Here is a 19,473-nt window from a genome sequence, read left to right on the forward strand (position 1 = left end):
TTCAATATTGGAATGCAGTCTGACCAAAGCAGTGTACAGCCTCAGCAGTACAGTTCTTGTCTTGTATTCCAATGCTTTTGAAATTAATGCTAACATTGCATTTGCCTTCCAAACAGCCAACTGAATCTGCATGCAAACCTTAAGAGAATCCTGAATGAGGACTCCCAAGACACTTTGTCCTCCAGATTTCCTAAGCCATTACCCAATTAGAAAATAGTCTAAACTTCTATTCTTCCTACCAAAGTGCATAACCTTGTTTCCACATTGTATTCTGTACACTGCCACTTCTTTACTCATTCTCCTAAACTGTCCAGGTCCTTCTGCAGTCTCCCCACTTCCTGTCCCTTCACCTATCTTTATGTCATCGGTAAACTGAGCAACAATGCCCTCAGTTCCTTCCTCTAGATTGTTAGTGTATAACGTCGATAGTTGTGGTCCCAACACTGACCACTGCGGAACTCCACTCGGCATCGCAAAAAAGACCCCTTTATCCCGACTCTGTTTTCTGCCAGCATGCCAATCCTCCATCCATGCCAGGTAACTTGCCCCGAACACCATGGGCTCTTATTTAGCAATCTCCTGTGCGGCACCTTGTCAAAGGCCTTCTGGAAATCCAAAAACATTATATCCTTCTGGCTCTCTCTTGTCTAACTTGCTTGTTATTCACTCAAAGAATTCTAACAGATTTGAGAGGCATGACCTCCCCTTAAATTTGGGCTGGATCAGCAAACTTTATCAAGCACTTCCAAGTACTCTGCAATCTCATCCTTAATAACAGACTCTAAAATCTTTCCAACGACCAAGGGCTGACTAACCAGCCTATGGCTTTCAGTCTTCTGCCTCCCTTCCTTCTTGTATAGAGGTGTTATATCATCTATTTCAGTCTTCTGGGACCCTCCCTGATTCCAGTGATTTCTGAGAAATCCTGAAAAGTATTGATTCCAAGTTAGAGGGAGATTGTTAGGAAAAACAACAGTTTAGTATCTATACATCCAATTCACCAGAGCTTCAAAGTATGAGAGGCAGTTTCAAGAGGCTTGATAATGTTTTCCTCAAGTGAAGTCAAGAGCTAGAGATTAATCTCAAAAGAAAAGGGTGGCCCTTTAGGATTGCACAAGTAGAAATGTATTACTTCAAAATTCTCCGGTGGCAATTCCAGAGTCTGAGTTGTATGTACTCTAGTATATTGTGTTGAGATAGTATGCATGAAAATATTGGTACAAGATTGAATTAGGTCATATCTTATCGCTGAGTGTTTAACAACTGATGGATTATATTTTCCAAAGTGCAACTACTTATGTGAGCAAACTGGCGACAAAATTACTCTGTAGGGAAAGGAGTGACTCTTTGCTTTAAGAAATCAGAGTTTGACAAATGCTTCCACATGTTAATATAGGTCTATCCAGCAATTTGTGAACGGTTGACGAAACATATCAGCTGGAGTGGAAATTCAAGTCTATTCCATCTACCAGTGAAACGCCTCCTGGACTCTTCAATTTAAACTAGACTGCCCTGATCTAGGGGGCAGACCACCTTTTCTCAGCAGTTCTCGAGCAAACAATAAGATGACAAAATTAGCAATATCCACTCCTGTTCCACATCAAATACAAAAAGTATTCAGATGCTGGAAATCTGAAACAAAAAGAAATAACTGGAGAATCTCAAGAGGTCTGGTAGCATCTGTGGACAGAAAGGAGAAAGTGAGGACTGCAGATGCTAGAGATCAGAGTCAAGGAGTGTTACACTGGAAAAGCACAGCAGGTGAGGCAGCATCTGAGGAGGAGAGTCGACATTTCGTGCATAAGCCCCGTTGACTCTCCTGCACCTCTGATGCTGCCTGACCTGCTGGTGCTTTTCCAGCGCCACACTTTTTGACTCTGTGGACAGAAAGCAGTTTCAATGTTTTGGGTGCAGTCACCTTTCTTCAGTGCTGTTTTGGCTCCTGTTCCACATCATCAATGTTCACACTGCCATGTCAAACAAAAACTTAGCAATAATCAGGACTCATTCTTGATGAACATGAGATTTATCCCTGGAATCCTGGTCAACATTTTGGAAAATAAAAGGTCATTGGACACAACCCCTGTTGAGAGTACAATACTGGAAATCACGTCCTACAATCAATGTGAAATATGCCTCGAGGATGACATAATGCCTGACGATGACCAATATCCAAGAAAAAAAGAAATTCACCAGTAAACAAAAACAAATAACAAATCTATCCTGTGTGTGAAAAACAGATTAATTTCCAATGTGCAAACAAACTATATGCCCTTCAAATTCAACATTTGTTTCATTATATGACAGAAAAAAAAGTCAATAAAGGAATAGAAGGGGTAGCAGAAAGGAGAGAGGAATCAAGGCACAAAGCATGAATCAAAGCATTCTAAACCACCAAAAGGTGAATGGAGAGACTCTCAGCATTTGCAAAATCCGAAATAAAACTATCACAGTTGTCAATCAGAGCAGACCTCAATTCAATAGCTGGTCAGCTGGACTTGTACCTCGGCTTGAGCTAGCAGTACTTTCTTTTAGCAAAGTTTGTGATGTTTCATGAGAGAGACAGAGAACGTGCTCGAGCCAGAGTGACAGAGCCAAAGCCAGAGAGAATGACAAACAGAGCGGGGGAAGGGACCAGAAAGACAGAGGAGGGGACAGAGAAATGTCCACCTTCTTTCTCAACTGAGGATTTCTTGTCAATGTGTCTAACCCATTTCCCACACTTCACCCCTCACCCTTTTTCTTCCGTCCCATGACACCAATAGCGTCCCAGATCCTCACTTTCCACTCCACCAGTACCTGCACACAAAAGGATCATTCCACCACTTCCAGCAGGATGTCACCAGACACCACAGTCTCTTCCCTTGGCAGCATTTTGCAGGGAATGTTCCCTCTGGTACACCCTGATCCACTCTTCTTCTATTCCCAGCACCTCCCCACATTCCCATGCAATTGCAGAAGGTGTAACACCTGCCTCCTCACTATTCAATATTTCAGGTGAGGCAGCGATTTACCTGCAATTCACAATCTAGTCTATTGCATTCGCTGCTCATAATGTGGTCTCTATACTAGGGATATGGAATGCAGACTGGGCAACTGCGTTGCAGCAACACATTCATTCAGTCTATAAAAATTACCCCAAGCTGCCAGTTGCTTACCACTTCAACACACTACCATGCTCCCTAGCCAACACTTCTGTCTCAGTGTTGCTGCAATGCTACATTGAGGCTCAGTGCAAGCTGGAAGAACAGCATCATGGGTAACCAGCAACTTCAGGAGTCAATATCAAGTCCAATAATAATTTTAGAACTTGAACACCACCTTCCCTGTCCTTTACTCACCCTTACATCCCAGGCCCTGTCACAACATGGGGTGCTTTCAGCACAGGTCCTTATTATCATCCATTTCTTTGCCTGATGTGTCTCACTCTCTCCCCCCTGCCTCTCTGCCATATATACCACATTTTCCTAGTCCTAAAGAAAGGTCACAAAACATGAACTCTGCTTTCACTCCACTGATGCTGTCAGACCACTAAGTTTCTCTAGCAACATGTGCTTTTGTAAAATTCATGCTATCCTTACAAAGGCGCATTATAAATTTGAGTGATTTATCCAAGTGAAGCTGCTAATCATAATGGTTACGAGTGTACAGTGATAATTTCATTACAACTCTACACATAATATCAGAGAAACGTTTTAGACTAGAATCTTCATTGGGAATCTTAAGTGGGCATTGGATAGGCATATGGAGGATAGTGGGCTAGTATAGGTTAGGTGGGCTTGGATCGGCGCAACATCGAGGGCCGAAGGGCCTGTACTGCGCTGTATTCTTCTATGTTCTAAGTAGAAATGCGTCAATGTGCTCAACAATCACAACATAAAATAATTTGTATTCCCAGTGATAAATGACATGGATTTCACAGTCAGTGACAAATGATGGGGAATAGTCATTGAGTATATTTTCTCTAGGCCTTGGTACTGGAACTTGTATGGATTTGAAATTCAAAACAGTGCAGAGCCCTCAACAGTGGATATGGTACTAGTGAACAGGCCAAGCAACCGTATTTTCTTAACTCAGCAGACTGCATAATTCTTAGAGATGTGCAGTCTGAACCAAAAAATGGTTGGAATAGTTAATTCAATATAAAATAATGTACAGAAATCTAAAAGTCAGGAGAGGGAGCAATATTAAATTAATTCTCTATTATTAAATTTGAATAAACAGGGCTATAGTTGTAAACGTTAACGTACAGTAGGAAAGTTTGGTTGGTAATGTTTGATGTCACAGACAATGCATTTACAGTCAAATAACGAAGTTCTAAAATTTTTCACAATGATTAGTGGGAATTTATTATGCGATTCTTACACCAATTTATCAGCAAATTGCAATGCTTCAGGAAAAGTACAGTAATTGACAGCAATTTTGATTGCCAAGGTTGAGCGAAGCAAATGTGGTCACTGTAAATCTATTTACTCTCAAACCAGGTTGTTGATTGCAACACTTAGAGGAGAAAGTGAGGTCTGCAGATGCTGGAGATCAGAGCTGAAAATGTGTTGCTGGAAAAGCGCAGCAGGTCAGGCAGCATCCAAGGAACATGAGAATCGACGTTTCGGACATAAGCCCTTCTTCAGGAAAGAAGGGCTTATGCAACACTTAGCAAAGCTAAGACTGGATTAAAGCAATTTTAATCCATAAAAGGTTAATATCCCAAAACTAAATACAAATGTCACACAAGCACTGCCAATAGCAGAGTTGTTCAAATTATACCTCACTTACAGCTGTGAAAACAAAATGTCACCTGTCACTGACTATGAGTAGTATATCAACATTAATTATATAACCACAGATTGATAATTATCTGATGCTATTTCAACTCTGGTTAAAAGAATGCTCACAAGAGTTGACAAACATCAAAACATAATGAAGAAAGATGGTTACATGCATCAACTATTGCTAATCTTAAAAGGCCTTCAACCCTACTTAATATTGCATCACCATGACAATATTTTGAGAAATTTAGTTCCAGAAACAGTGGACCGGGGATGGTGGACTTCAGTTGTGTGCAAATATTGGAGGCCCTCCTTAGAGCAGAGGCATCTAATAAGAGACTCGATAGAGAAGTACGATAAAGCAGAAAGCATTTTGACTGGCAGCAACTGGTGCTACTGTTTAAGAAAGGTAGTAAGGACAAGCCAGAGACCTATAGACCAGTGAGCCTGACATCGGTAGTGGGCAAGTTGTTGGAGGGAATCTTGAGGGACAGGATGCACAAGCATTTGGAAAGGCAAGGACTGATTAGACATAGTCAACATGGCTTTGTGCATGGGAAATCATATCTCACAAGCTTGATTGTTACTACTTCAAAAAAACTCAAAGAGGATTGTTGTGGGAAGAGTGGTAGATGTGATCTATATGGACTTCAGTAAGGCATTTGACAAGGTTCCCCATGGAAGACTTGTCAGCAAGGCTAGATCTCATGGAATACTGGGAGAACTAGCCATTTGGATACAGAACTCGCTCAAAAGGTAGAAGACAGATGGTGGTGGTGGAGGGTTGTTTTGCGGACTGGAGACATAGGACCAGTGGAGTGCCACAAGGATCGTTGCTGGGTCCACTATTTTCTATCATTTATATAAATGATTTGGATGTGAGCCTAAGAGGCATAGTTAGTAACTTGGAGATATAGAGGACAGGAAGAGGTTTACCTCAGATTATAACAGGATCTTGATCAGATGGGCCAATGGGCTGAGGAGTGGCAGATGGAGTTTAATTTCAATAAATGTGAGGTGCTGCATTTTGGGAAAGCAAATCTTAGCAGGACTCATACACTTAATAATAAGGTCCTAGGGAATATTGCTGAACAAAGAGTCTTTGGAGTGCAGGTACATAGCTCCTTGAAAGTGGAGTCACGGGTAGATAGGGTAGTGAAGTCGGCATTTGGTATGCTTTTCTTTATTGGTCAGATTATTGAGTACAGAGGTTGGGAGGTCATGTTGTGGCTGTACAGGACATTGATGAGATCACTGTTGAAACATTGCACGCAATTCTGGTCTCCTTCCTATCGGAAAGATGTTGTGAAACTTGAATGGGTTCAGAAAAGATTTACAAGGATGTTGCCAGGGTTGGAGGATTTGAGCTATAGGGAGAGGTTGAATAGGCTGGGGCTGTTTTCTCTGGAGCGTCGGAGGCTGAGGGGTGACTTTATAGAGGTTTATAAAATCATGAAGGGCATGGATAGGGTAAATAGACAATGTCGTTTCCCTGGGGTAGGAGAGTCCAGAACTAGAGGGCATAGGTTTAGGATGAGAGGGAAAAGATATCAAAGAGACCTAAGGGGCAGCTTTTCCACGCAGAGGGTGGTATGTGTTTGGAATGGACGTTTCGGGCATAAGCCCTTCATCAGGAGGCTTATGCCCGAAACGTCGATTCTCCTGTTCCTTGGATGCTGCCTGACCTGCTGTGCTTTACCAGCAACACATTTTCAGCTCTGATCTCCAGCATCTGCAGACCTCACTTTCTACTCCTGTGTGTGGAATGAGCTGCCAAAGGAAGTGGTGGAGGCTAATACAATTGCAACATTTAAAAGGCATTTAGATGGGTATGTGAATAGGAAGGGTTTGGAGGGATATGGGCCAGGTGCTGGCAGGTGGGACTAGATTGGGTTAGGATACCCGGTCGGCATGGACGAGTTGGACTGAATGGTCTGTTTCCGTGCTGTACGACTCTATGACAGTCAGGGAATAGAGCAAACAGTTTTAAGCTAGTTGACAAAAAGAGCCACAGGGAACAGAGGGAAATTTTATATGAGTGATAAGGATTTTGAAAGTGTTGGCCAATTAAGGATGGTGGAAGCAGTTCAACAGTAAGTCAGAAGAGAATTGGATGAACACTTGGGTGAAGGTGGGTACGAGAAAGCAGGATTAGATTACTTAGTGTGGAAACAGGCCCTTCGGCCCAACAAGTCCACAGCGAACCTCCAAAGAGCAACCCACCCAGACCCATTCCCCTACATTTACCCCTTACCTAACACCATGGACAATTCAACTAACCTGCACATTTTTGGACTGTGGAAGGAAACCGGAGCACCCAGAGGAAACCCATGCAGACACGGGGAGAATGTGCAAACTCAAGGATCATGCGATTAATTTGATAACTTTACAAAAAGCCTGAGGGCCTTCTTGTGTTGCAGTGGTAGTATCCCTAGCTCTGGATCAAGAGGCCCAGGTGCAAGTCTTACCTGCTCCAGGAGGTGTATAATAACATCTCTTAACAGGTTGATTAGAAAAACAGATTATAAAAAGCTAGCAGAGATATGCTGGCCAGATGGCCACTTTTGACATAATGCTATTGACCACTTGAGAAAGAAATGCAATTATTGTCCAAGTCAGATCCTGGAAACAGGATGCTGATCAACCTTGACAAATCTGAATATCCTATCATAACGTACAAACTTCAGCAACAATGCTTTCCCTCCAATTGTAAAATGCCAATTTAGGGAAATGAATGGATTTACATGTGACCTATTGGGATGCCACAAAAATCAGTCTGATACAAAGTGAAATGTAAAATATACAAATAGAATCTAAACAAAGACATGACTTCAATTTTCATTCATTTATTATGTGCTCTGATTGAAAGCAAGTCCTTTGCCCACTGTCTGCAAATGCTCGTCCCATAGTCATTTCCCTTGGCAGTTACTCTCTCAGAAGCAAGACAAAGATGTGGTCCTATGTCTGCCCCAACTGGTACAAGAAGTGAATCTAAGTTGAAGGCAGCTAAGCTAGCCAAGCCCATATATTTGTACCGATTAGTCAAAACAGCCAGTTATAATACATAGTAGACAAACAGGAGGCTGGAAGGGAGGGGGAGGGGCTGGGAAGGGAGGTTATTTGAAATGGGAGAACTCAATGTTGAGTCCCTTTCCCGCCCCACCCCCTCCCATTTCTCTGATCAACCCTTTCTTCCAGCTACCAACCTGATTCATTCCTCCAGTCGACCAGCCAGGTCGTATTCTCTACCTATATTCATCTATCCCTACCTCATTTACACCCCCCCACTTTTTATCTGCAGCTCCCCTTGCACCAATCCCCGGTCCTAAAGAAGGGTAACACCCACAACGTCGACTTCTCCACCCCCTGATGCTGCCTGGCTTGCTATGCTCCTCCAGCATCCTGCTTGTCTACCTTGGATTCCAGCAACTGGTAGAAAATAATCATTTTCAACTGGTAGATGGTTTTTGTTTACTCAGTTTACACACTGAAGATTTTTTTTGTTTCGATATTAATAAAATTTACTTTATCAGAATTCGATTGGTTTTCAATTGTGTCCATTGTTTTCCAAAAATGAAATGCAAATCCAGTTTAAACATGCCATACTAGTTCCTTTCCAGCAGTGCTTAAGAAGGTATCCAAACTGGAGCATTTCAAAATATTTTCCAAAATATTTTCTCACTGCAGTCACAGGATTTTGTAACTATACCTTCAGTACATTAACTCTTAGACATTCCAATAAGGCAGAGAGGAATTTCAAACTCACCTTTAAACCACAGACTTCTGCAACATTGAGTCCAGCTTACCAACTTCCATTCAAAAACATCCTACACATCCATGGCTCTTCACAGAACTGAAAATCTTCACCAGTACATACACAGCCACACCCAATCTCTCAAACAGCCTCAAACCTGTCATAGCCGAAAATGTGTTGCTTCAGCATCTGCAGTCCTCACTTTCTCCTCAAACCTGTCAGTCATCTTTCTCCGGCAACAGCCAGAGACATGCTTTCAATAAGAGCACATAATAAATAAATGAATGAAAATTGAAGTCAAGTCTTTTGCCCACTGTCTGCAAATGCTCGTCCTACAGACATTTCCCTTGGCAGTTATTCTCTCAGAAGCAAGACAAAGATGTGGGTCCCATAAACATTCCCACTAAGCAACAGAGGTTCACTGCAGCCAGAAAAGGCACCATACAGTCCTATGACAAACAACAACTGCATGGTGATACAATAAAACGTTTTAAAGGGACCGTGTGCTGAAAAAAAAGTGCTATACAAAGTAGCTAAAAAAAATCTCAAGTTTATTATCTCTTATTCACACTGTTTAAAACCTCAGACTGCACTGTCAATTTGTTCTGAAACGTGCCTCAAGTTCTCTTACAAGCCGAAAAATTCTCAATCTGCTTCATTTATTCATTCAACAGAATCAAATACTGTTACAAAAGAAAACTACGAGAAAAGATTGCAGTTAATCCATGCATCAAGAAAAAAAAAATCCCAAGGTGGCTCTCCAGACAAAGTTTTCAGAATAGATTTCCCTTATTTACTAACTGGGCTACATTTTTTTTTGTCTGAAATGACGACTTTAGGGAGACAAATCAGAGACGGCAGTAACAGCTTGGAAAAACAAGATCCAAGTGCCCAAATCATCATGTTTCATTGCAGACATACAAGTCAACAACATTTACTTCTTACCACCTCTGCGTTCACTGCCACAAGTCCTGTCAAATATCTTCTTTTCAGAGTCATAGAGATGTACAGCATGGAAACAGACCCTTCGGTCCAACCTGTCCATGCCGACCAGATATCCCAACCCAATATAATCCCACCTGCCAGCACCCAGCCCATATTCCTCCAAACCCTTCCTATTCATATACCCATCCAAATGCCTCTTAAATGTTGCAATTATACCAGCCTCCACCACTTCCTCTGGCAACTCATTCCATACACGTACCACCCTCTGCGTGAAAAAGTTGCCCCTTAGGTCTCTTTTACATCTTTCCCCTCTCACCCTAAACCTATGCCCTCTAGTTCTGGACTCCCTGACTCCAGGGAAAAGACTTTGCCTATTTATCCTATCCATGCCCCTCATAATTTTGTAAACCTCTATGAGGTCACCCCTCAGTCTCAGACGCTCCAGGGAAAACAGCCCCAGCCTATTCAGCCTCTCCCTATAGCTCAAATCCTCCAACCCTGGCAACATCCTTGTAAGTCTTTTCTGAACCCTTTCAAGTTTCACAACACCTTTCCGATAGGAAGACGACCAGAATTGCACGCAATATTCCAACAATGGCCAAACGAATGTTCTGTACAGCTGCAACATGATCTCCCAACTCCTGTACTCAATACTCTGACCAATAAATGAAAGCATACCGAACACCTTCTTCACAATCCTATCTACCTGCGACTCCACTTTCAAGGAACTATGAACCTGCACTCCAAGGTCTCTTTATTCAGCAACATTCCCTAGGACCTTACCATTAAGTGTACAAATCCTGCTAAGATTTGCTTTCCCAAAATGCAGCACCTCGCATTTATCGGAATTAAACTCCATCTGCCACTTCTCAGCCCATTGGCCCATCAGGTCAAGATCCTGTTGTAATCTGAGGTAACCCTCTTCACTGTCCACTACACCTTCAATTTTGGTGTCATCTGCAAACTTACTAACTGTACCTCTTATGCTCGCATCCAAATCATTTATGTAAATGACAAAAAGTAGAGGACCCAGCACCAATCCTTGTAACACCACCCTGTGTCTTCTACCTTTGAGACAATTCTGTATCCAAATGGCTAGTTCTCCCTGTATTCCATGAGATCTAACCTTGCTAATCATCTCCCATGGGGAACCTTGTCGAATGCCTTACTGACGTCCATATAGATCACATCTACTGCTCTGCCCTCATCAATCTTCTTTGTTACTTCTTCAAAAAACTCAATCAAGTTTGTGAGACATGATTTCCCACGCACAAAGCCACGTTGACTATCCCTAATCAGTCCTTGCCTTTCCAAATACATGTACATCCTGTCCCTGAGGATTCGCTCCAACAACTTGCCCACCACTGAGGTCAGGCTCACCGGTCTATAGTCCCCTGGCTTGTCTTTACTGCCCTTCTTAAACAGTAGCACCAGGTTTGCCAACCTCCAGTTTTCCGGCATCTCACCTGTGATGATCAAAGATACAAATATCTCAGCAAGAGGCCCAGCAATCACTTCTCTAGCTTCCCACAGAGTTCTCGGGTACACCTGATCAGGTCCTGGGGATTTATCCACCTTTAACCGTTTCAAGACATCCAGCACTTCATCCTCTGTAACCTGGACATTTTGCAAGATGTCCCAATCTATCCAAAGGGCAACTGTCTGTGTGGAGTTTGCACATTCTCCCCGTGTCAGCGTGGGTTTCCGCCGGGTGCTCCGGTTTCCTCCCACAGTCTAAAGATGTGCAGGTTAGGTGAATTGGCCTTGCTAAATTGCCCGTAGTGTTAGGTGAAGGGGTAAATGTAGGGGAATGTGTCTGGGCGGTTCGCTCTTCGGAGGGTTAGCGTGGACTTGTTGGGCCAAAGGGCCTGTTTTACAGTGTAAGTAATCTAATCTAATCTAATCTAATCTCCCTACAGTCTATATCTTCCATATCCTTTTCCACAGTAAATACTGATGCAAAATATTCTGTGGCTCCACACAAAGGCCACCTTGCTGATCTTTGAGGGGCACTATTCTCTCCCAAGTTACCCTTTTGTCCTTAATATATTTGTAAAAATCTTTTGGATTCTCCTTAATTCTATTTGCCATGTCCCCTTTTTGCCCTCCTAATTTCTCTCTTAAGTATACTCCTACTGCCTTTATACTCTTTTAAGGATTCATTTGATCCATCCTGTCTATACCTGACATATGCTTCCGTCTTTTTCTTAACCAAACCCTCAATTTCTTTCGTCATCCAGCATTCCCTATACCTACCAGCCTTCCCTTTCACCCTGACAGGAATATACTTTCTCTGGATTCTTGTTATCTCATTTCTGAAGGTTTCCCATTTTCCAGCTGTCCCTTTACCTGCAAACATCTGCCTCCAATCAGCTTTCGAAAGTTCTTGCCTAATACCGTCAAAATTGGCCTTTCTCCAATTTAGAACTTCAACTTTTAGATCTGGTCTATCCTTTCCCATCACTATTGTAAATCTAATAGAATTATGGTCGCTGGCCCCAAAGTGCTCCCCCACTGACACCTGCCCTACCTTATTTCCCAAGAGGTGGTCAAGTTTTGCACCTTCTCTAGTAAATACATCCACATACTGAATCAGAAAATTGTCTTGTACGCACTTAACAAATTCCTCTCCATTTAAACCTTTAACACTATGGCAGTCCCAGTCGGTGTTTGGAAAGTTAAAATCCCCTACCATAACTACCCTATTATTCCTACAGATAACTAAGATCTCCTTACAAGTTTGTTTTTCATTTTCCCTCTGACTATTAGGGAGGTCTATAATACAATCCCAATAAGATGATCATCTCTTTCTAATTTCTCAGTTCCACCCAAATAACTTCTCTGGATGTATTCCCAGGAATATCCTCCCTCAGCACAGCTGCAATGCTATCCCTTATCAAAAAATGTCATTCCCCCTCCTCTCTCGCCTCCCTTTCTATCCTTCCTGTAGCATTTGTATCCTGGAACATTAAGCTGCCAGTTCTGCCCATCCCTGAGCCACGTTTCTGTAATTGCTATGATATCCCAGTCCAATGTTTGGAACCATGCCCTGAGTTCATCAGCCTTCCCTGTTAGGCCCCTCACATTGAAATAAATGCAGATTAAGTTATTAGTCCTACCTTGTCCCTGCCTGCCCTGACTGTTTGACTTACTTCTGTTCTCAACTGTACCAGTCTCAGATTGATCTCAATCCTCACTATCTCCCTGGGTCCCACCACCACACACCCCAATCTTACTCGTTTAAATCCTCAAAAGCAGTTCTAGCAAAATTTCTCTGCCAATATATTCGTTCCCTTTCAATTTAGGTGCAATCAGTCCTTCTTGTACAGGTCACTTCTACCCCAGAGATTCCAATGATCCAAAAATGTGAATCCTTCTCCCATGTACCAGCTCCTCAGCCATGCATTCATCTACTCTATCCTCCTATTCCTGCCCTCACTAGCTCGCAGCACTGGGAGTAATCCAGATATTACTACCCTTTTGAGGACCTCCTTCTTAAATTTCTGCCTAGCTCTCTGTAATCTCCCTTCAGAATCTAAACCTTTTCCCTTCCTATATCGTTGGTTCCAATGTGAACAATGACCTCTTACTGGCCCCTCTCCCCCGTGAGTACATTCTGCACCCTCTCTGAGATATCCTTGATCCTGGCACCAGGGAAACAACACACCGTTCTGCTTTTTCTCTGCTGGCCACAGAAACATCTGTCTGTACGTCGGACTACAGAATCCCCTAACACAATTGATCTCTTGGAAGCTGACGTACCCCTCGTTGCATTAGAGCCAGTCTCAATACCAGAAACTTGGCTGTTTGTGCTACGTTCCCCTGAGAATCCATCATCCCCTACATTTTCCAAAACAGCATTGCTGTTTGAAATGGGTATATCCACAAAGGACTCCTGCACTAGCTGCCTACCTCTCTTACCCTTCCTGGAGTTAACCCATCTATGTGACTGTATCTGAGACTTTCCCCCCTTCCTATAACTGACATCCATCGCATACTGTTGCTGTTGCAAATTCCTCATCGCTTCTGTCTGTCTCTCCAACTGATCCATTCGATCTGATAAGATTCGCATCCAACAGCATTTATGGCAGATATAATCCGCAGTAACCCTTAAACTCTCTTTAAACTCCCACAGCTTACAAGAAGTACATATCACTGCAAAGGCCATTTTTGCTCCTTCACAATCTACAGACCCAGGAAATAACAACGTCTTATTCCTCTACAAAACACTGCACCAGTTAAAATATAAGCCGTGGATATTAATTTAAGTTTTAATCAAGAGACTTATCTCCAAAAACATATAATCAAGAAAGAACCCACTGTACTCACTAATACATCCTCTCTCTTGGACAGACTTAAAACAATCAACTTATCTGATTCTGTGTTGAGAACTTTGCCCAAACCGGTTCCTCCAAGATTAGTTGCGAAATTCACTTTGTTCATTTTCCCAGATGCACTCTGATGTCCAGCGACACATGAATTCAATCAGCAAAGGCAGTAACTGTGCAGGTTCTCTCTCTCTCTCGTGCACTGTCCTCACCATGTGCTTCCTTGGTCGGTTCTTCTCCCTTTTAAAACTGTTGTTTTTTTTTCCCAAAGTTCCAAAACAATGCAACAACATAAAAACAGTAATTGCTGCTCCTGGAATTTGAGGAAATCACCTCCAGTACCCAAAATACCTCAAAAAAAAGGAGCAGCTCTTACAGCCAGAAATTTTTCCCATCCTCCATCTTTGATTACCCAGAGTCCCTTTGTGCACTATATTCAATTCGATCTGTTGTTGGTTAAAACAAGCTAGGGAAAGCCCAATTTTTAATAGTCAGATTATACACTGAAATGTTAATCACAGTGTGGCCAAAGACTTGCAGCATCAGAAATTTGTTCAAAGTGCATTCATCCACATATGCTCAGCACTGCATGGAACGCCTCCACAGCCTACAGGTTCAAAAGGAATCCTCTTAGCCAAACCATTGCCTGACAAGTGCAGAAGTCAACAAGCTAAGGGCACCCAAAAGAAAACACATCAACAGCATTGTTCTTACATAAAATGGGTCTAAAATGCAATTCTGCAGTTACAGAATGCTTTAATTGAGCAGTTTTTAATAAAATGCAGTAGGCTCTGCACCATTTCTTGAACTAAAAGTATGGCTGTTTGAATTTTTAAATAGTGGCATCAACAGAAGTTAAAAATGGCAGTCACTTTCAATGCCAAGAACCAGCAACTAACCTTGAAGCTATTCTAAAAGGTGACTAATGGGATCTCATTCCACTGTGCTGACTCCACGTATTCTAGAATGCAAATACGTTTTTACCCACAAGGGGATTCTCTTGAGATTAAAAACCATTAAAGAACCTGGCATTAGTTGTTCATCAGGTTATTTGAGCCTTGCAGCATGCAAATGCAAAGTGCTGGAAATCACAACGCAAGTGTAATAGCCTCAATTTCACCAAAATGAGATAACCAAAATATTCATGTTGGCCACCATGCAAATTGTCCTATGTTCCAATCCAGACCCCTAGGTTGGCAGACTCCTGGATTGTGAATTAGAAAATCAATATAACTGATGTCCACTTTAGCTCATCCATAAATAAAAGCTGTGTTCTTGTCCCATTAAAACAACGGAATTCCACAGTTTTTAACCACACACTCCATTTGGGAGTCAATTTTCTTTAATAATCATATTAGATGCAAAGGACATACATGACATGATACTCATCACAATAAAGAAGAATGTAACTGGAAATAAATGTTGCAGCTCATTTGACCAGTCATGAGAAAACCTTTAATTAAAAACTTTGACTATTGAATCATTTACTTAACTAATTTCTATTAAGCGTTCTTAATACAATCCACACACACTGTTACCTTAGCGGTGTGCAAACTTGTCACCAATATATAGAAATTAGTTCAAATCCCAGACAATTGATCCTACTTGAGATTTTTTGTTTGACTGTACTACTTATTAACATTTATAACCTTATTCACCACCAAAAAGAAATTCCAATTATAAAGCACCTATTTACAATGTCAATGCCCAAAGCATTTTGCAGCCAATTAAGTAGCACTGAAGAGAAGTCACCATTTTAAATGTATAATATACAGCAGCAACAGCAGTAAGAGAATAAAGATCAGTTAATTAACATGGCAAAAATATTGGTCAGGACCTTAGACACAAATGCCTGCTTGTGGGATTTTTCACATCCACCAAAAAGGACAGATTCAGCCTCAGTTAACATTATTTCAAGTCCCAAGGCAGAAACATAACTTTTCCTTTCTTCAAAACTCAAATTGTGACACAACAGAATAATTCTGTGACTCTTTAGGAATTGAGCTAGATTAGCAAATTACACCATCACATCATGACTACAATGCAGTATTAGTCGGTATTCTGTTTGTTTGCATCCAAGATACAAAATTCAAGGTTTCAGATGAACATATCGTTAGATGGAGAATCAGTATTCTCTTTTTTACAAATTACAGTTGCACAAGAACAGATTCAAAGCATCTGCATGTATGCAATCCACTGGCATCACATTCACCTAAACAATGGGTTAAGCAGTGGCATTAGGCAACCATAGGCGTTTGAGACGGGAATTCAGGTGTGCGATTGGCTTTATTACACCTTTTACTTTTCAATAGGGCTGTGGTCTCCTGAATCAGACCTTATAGTTCATTTGTTAAATCCTCCACCGATTCACCTGCCGAAAAATTACATGTTTAACTTTGCAAAACACTCAAACATCGTCAACCTCAAATACAAACTTCACCTCCCCATACAGATATTGCTGAAGTATTTACAGCATTCTGTATGGTTTCATGTTTCCAACATTTGTTGTACTCCTGTCACCTTTGTGGTCTCTGTATATGAAATAGAACCGTTATCTCCAAGATTTGCAAACAAACTTTTGCTCTATTTATGGCAAATCATGCAAGCATTTGCAAGAACTAAGGACTCCAAACCTGATTAGCTTGATACTTAGCAACTTTGAGAAAATTCTAGACCCCATGGTTAGCACCTCTGTTCATTCAAACCTTTGCCTGAAGCAGTGGAATCACAAGTGAAGCACTACAAGCAATCTGGACACTAAATCTCAGGAAGAATTTACTAACTAAAAAGGAACTATTGTTTGATGAGCCTAGGAAGAGGTGGGAGAATCAAAAATTAGAGCCAGACCTTTCAGGAATGAAATTAGGAAACATTTCCTCACACAAAAGATTACAAATGCTTGACATTCTCTTCTGCCATTCTCGATCAGTTGTTAATTCTGTATTTAAAACTGAAAGCTTAGATTATTAAAGTCTGGCAAAGAACATGACATCAGATATGTGATCAATCATGATCTCATTCAGGGTCAGAACCGGCACAAGGAGCTAAACAGCAAACTGTGGAGATGATCTGCAGTACTCTGATTGCAACTGACCCCACTCACAAAAATTAACAATTTAGCTGAAGTAACTGGATTGCATCCCATAAGAATGTATCACTTCCTCTGATTAGGCCATGTTAGTCAACTGAAAAGTTAAAATACAAACTATATTTAAACAAAATGTATTTAATTATAATGACTTGGGGAATATTCAGCATTGAAATATTTATCTGTACAGATTCAAAGATTAAATCTCCAAACATACTATGACTAATATTTAGTTACTTGACCTTTTTTTCAAACTAACTGACCCAAAAAGGTTCAAAAGAAATTAAATCAATAAACTAATCTTTTTTTTTTAAACTGAAAGCACATTTAAAAAACAGAAAGAGAAGAATAAACTCAATTTCTTAAGCCTGCTCCACTGAACAAAATCTCCAGCAATGCAATTTCCCCACACAAACTCCTTATCCCTTGTCTTTAAGAATCTAAAAATGTATTGAAGTCAGTCTCAAACATACTCCAAACAAGTCATTCACATCCTCTTGGGTACAGAATTTCAAAGGTTCACAACTTGCAGTGATGAAATCCCCCCTCACCTCAGCCCTAACTGATCCACCATTTACAGTGAGACTGTGTTCACTGGTTTTAGACACTGCAAGCTGAAAGAAACACCCTTCTTACATTTATCTTGACAAGTCCTTTAGGAACCTTCGATTAAATCACCTTTTGTTCCTTTAAGTACAACAGACCCAGTCTCTCCTCATCAGATAATCCTAACATCACAGGGATCAAATTTAATGAATCAGTGTTGCACTCCCTCTCTGGTAAATACATCTTTCCTTTCAAAGAGACCTGAACTGTACATAATACTATTCCAAGTACAGTGTCACCCAGATTCCAAAGGTTTGAAGCAAGGCCTTTTTGCTCCTTTACTCAAATGCTTTTACATTAAAGGTCAACATACCATTTGCCTTCCTAACAGCTTGCTGTATCTGTTATTGTGATTTTTGCACATCAGTACTTCCTAGTCTCTCATAATTTAAGAGATTTTATATTTCACTTCACTTTATATTTCATTTGCCATGTTGCTGTTCATTCACTTAGCCTGCCTAAATCTCCCGTATGCTCTTTCCATCCTCCTCACAATATACGTTCCCATCAAGTTTTGCAGTATCTACAAACTTGGAAATGTTACATTTAGTCCCCAAATTCTTGAAATATATGACGAACAGTTAGGACCTCGAGTACTGATCTTAGCGGTACCGCACTACTGACAGCCAACCAACCTGAGAATAAGCCATTTATTACGACTATTTTCCCTTGTTAACCAGTTTTCTGTCCAGATCAGAATGTATTGTTTTAGTATTGTCATAAAGTAGAAAAACGCTCAATCGGAAGCTCTAACCATTTTAAAAAGGTGTTTCCAAAAGGCCGAAATACCATTAACCAAGTTTAGCAAAAAAATGGCAGCTTGGTTTAAAAAATGCAATCCGCACTTCAGAAATCAATGATAAATCATAGAGGAATAAAACACGGTTTGAAAAAAAAAAGAAAAAGGTCCAAAAGCTGTTCCGACACAAATATCAACCTCAGTAGGTTTAATTGAACATCCTGCCTTCAGGAGTAAAACGCTGAGGGACACAGACATTATCAGTTAAAAAATGTTCCACTCCCCCTGGCCGAGGCTTCACTGCATTACACTGGGCAATCCTGTTATTTACAACAAAAAAAAAGGCTGTAAGATCAGGCGCAAGGCCCAAGCTGTGGCTCGGACAGCCGCCCAGAGCCTCCACCCAGAGCGGCGGCGGCGGCGGGGGCTGAATGAGAGTGTGGGCCGGAGGCACTGACCGCCCTCCCTCCCTCACTCACTTACCTATTGTGGAGATAAAAGTGGTATTAAAGGCGTCATCCGAGAACCTGAAAAGCACGCAGGTCTTCCCCACTCCGGAGTCTCCGATCAGCAGCAACTTGAAGAGTAAATCGTAGGTTTTCTTCGCCATAATCCCTCCCTCCCTTGGGCTGATGAACTGGGGCGAGGAGAGTTTTTTTTTAAAAAAGGAACAAAATGGCGCCTCTGTCTCTTTCAGTTTAACAGCGTTCCGGCCGCAACAAGTTAGATTCCATGAATTTCCATTGATCTGCCTTGTTCAAAATCAAAATGCAAACACCGGCCAGCAACCGTCCCCTTGGTTAAACTTTCTTTTTTCTTTCTCCCTTTCTTTTCACTTCGCTAAGACATTCGGGAACCGCATCACCAAATTCATTCAACGTCGACGTCAGTCCATCCCCGCTCCCCGCGGTCAAACCAAACACAGCCACATGGAGGGGGGGCCCACTCCAAACACCAACACCCCCTACATTCTACACCGGTGGAATAAGCCATTCCGCCCTCCTGCCCGCCCACTGACGTCAGGACGCGCGCGTTCATTGGCCAGGCGGAGGAGCGGCTCGGCCCCTAACTGTCAATCACCGACCGCCAGCCCCCAACACAACATGTCATCGGGTGATAAGGTTCATAGGCGCGGCCTGTTGACAGCTCCCCTTCCTCTGCGGAAAAGGCTGTATATATCTATCGATATAGATATGTCTGTATATATGTGTGTGCATTTATATATATATATATATATATATAGA

The 19,473-nt window shown here is 41.6% G+C and overlaps 1 protein-coding gene across 1 annotated transcript in view; it reads right to left on the reverse strand.

Annotated features, from left to right (window-relative positions):
- The window catches only part of rab10 (RAB10, member RAS oncogene family), an 83,124-nt gene extending 64,006 nt beyond the window's left edge, over positions 1-19,118 (reverse strand). Inside the window, exon 1 of the mRNA XM_043675885.2 lies at positions 18,713-19,118. Within this exon, the coding sequence (XP_043531820.1) occupies positions 18,713-18,839 (127 nt within the window). The 5' untranslated portion in view covers positions 18,840-19,118. The remainder of the gene's footprint in view (positions 1-18,712) is intronic.
- Between the last annotated feature and the right edge of the window lie 355 nt (positions 19,119-19,473).

The sequence above is a fragment of the Chiloscyllium plagiosum genome, unplaced genomic scaffold (assembly GCF_037043375.1).
Source record: "Chiloscyllium plagiosum isolate Xiang-an unplaced genomic scaffold, Cpla_swu_hap1 HiC_scaffold_3, whole genome shotgun sequence".
NCBI classification, from domain to species: Eukaryota; Metazoa; Chordata; class Chondrichthyes; order Orectolobiformes; family Hemiscylliidae; genus Chiloscyllium; species Chiloscyllium plagiosum.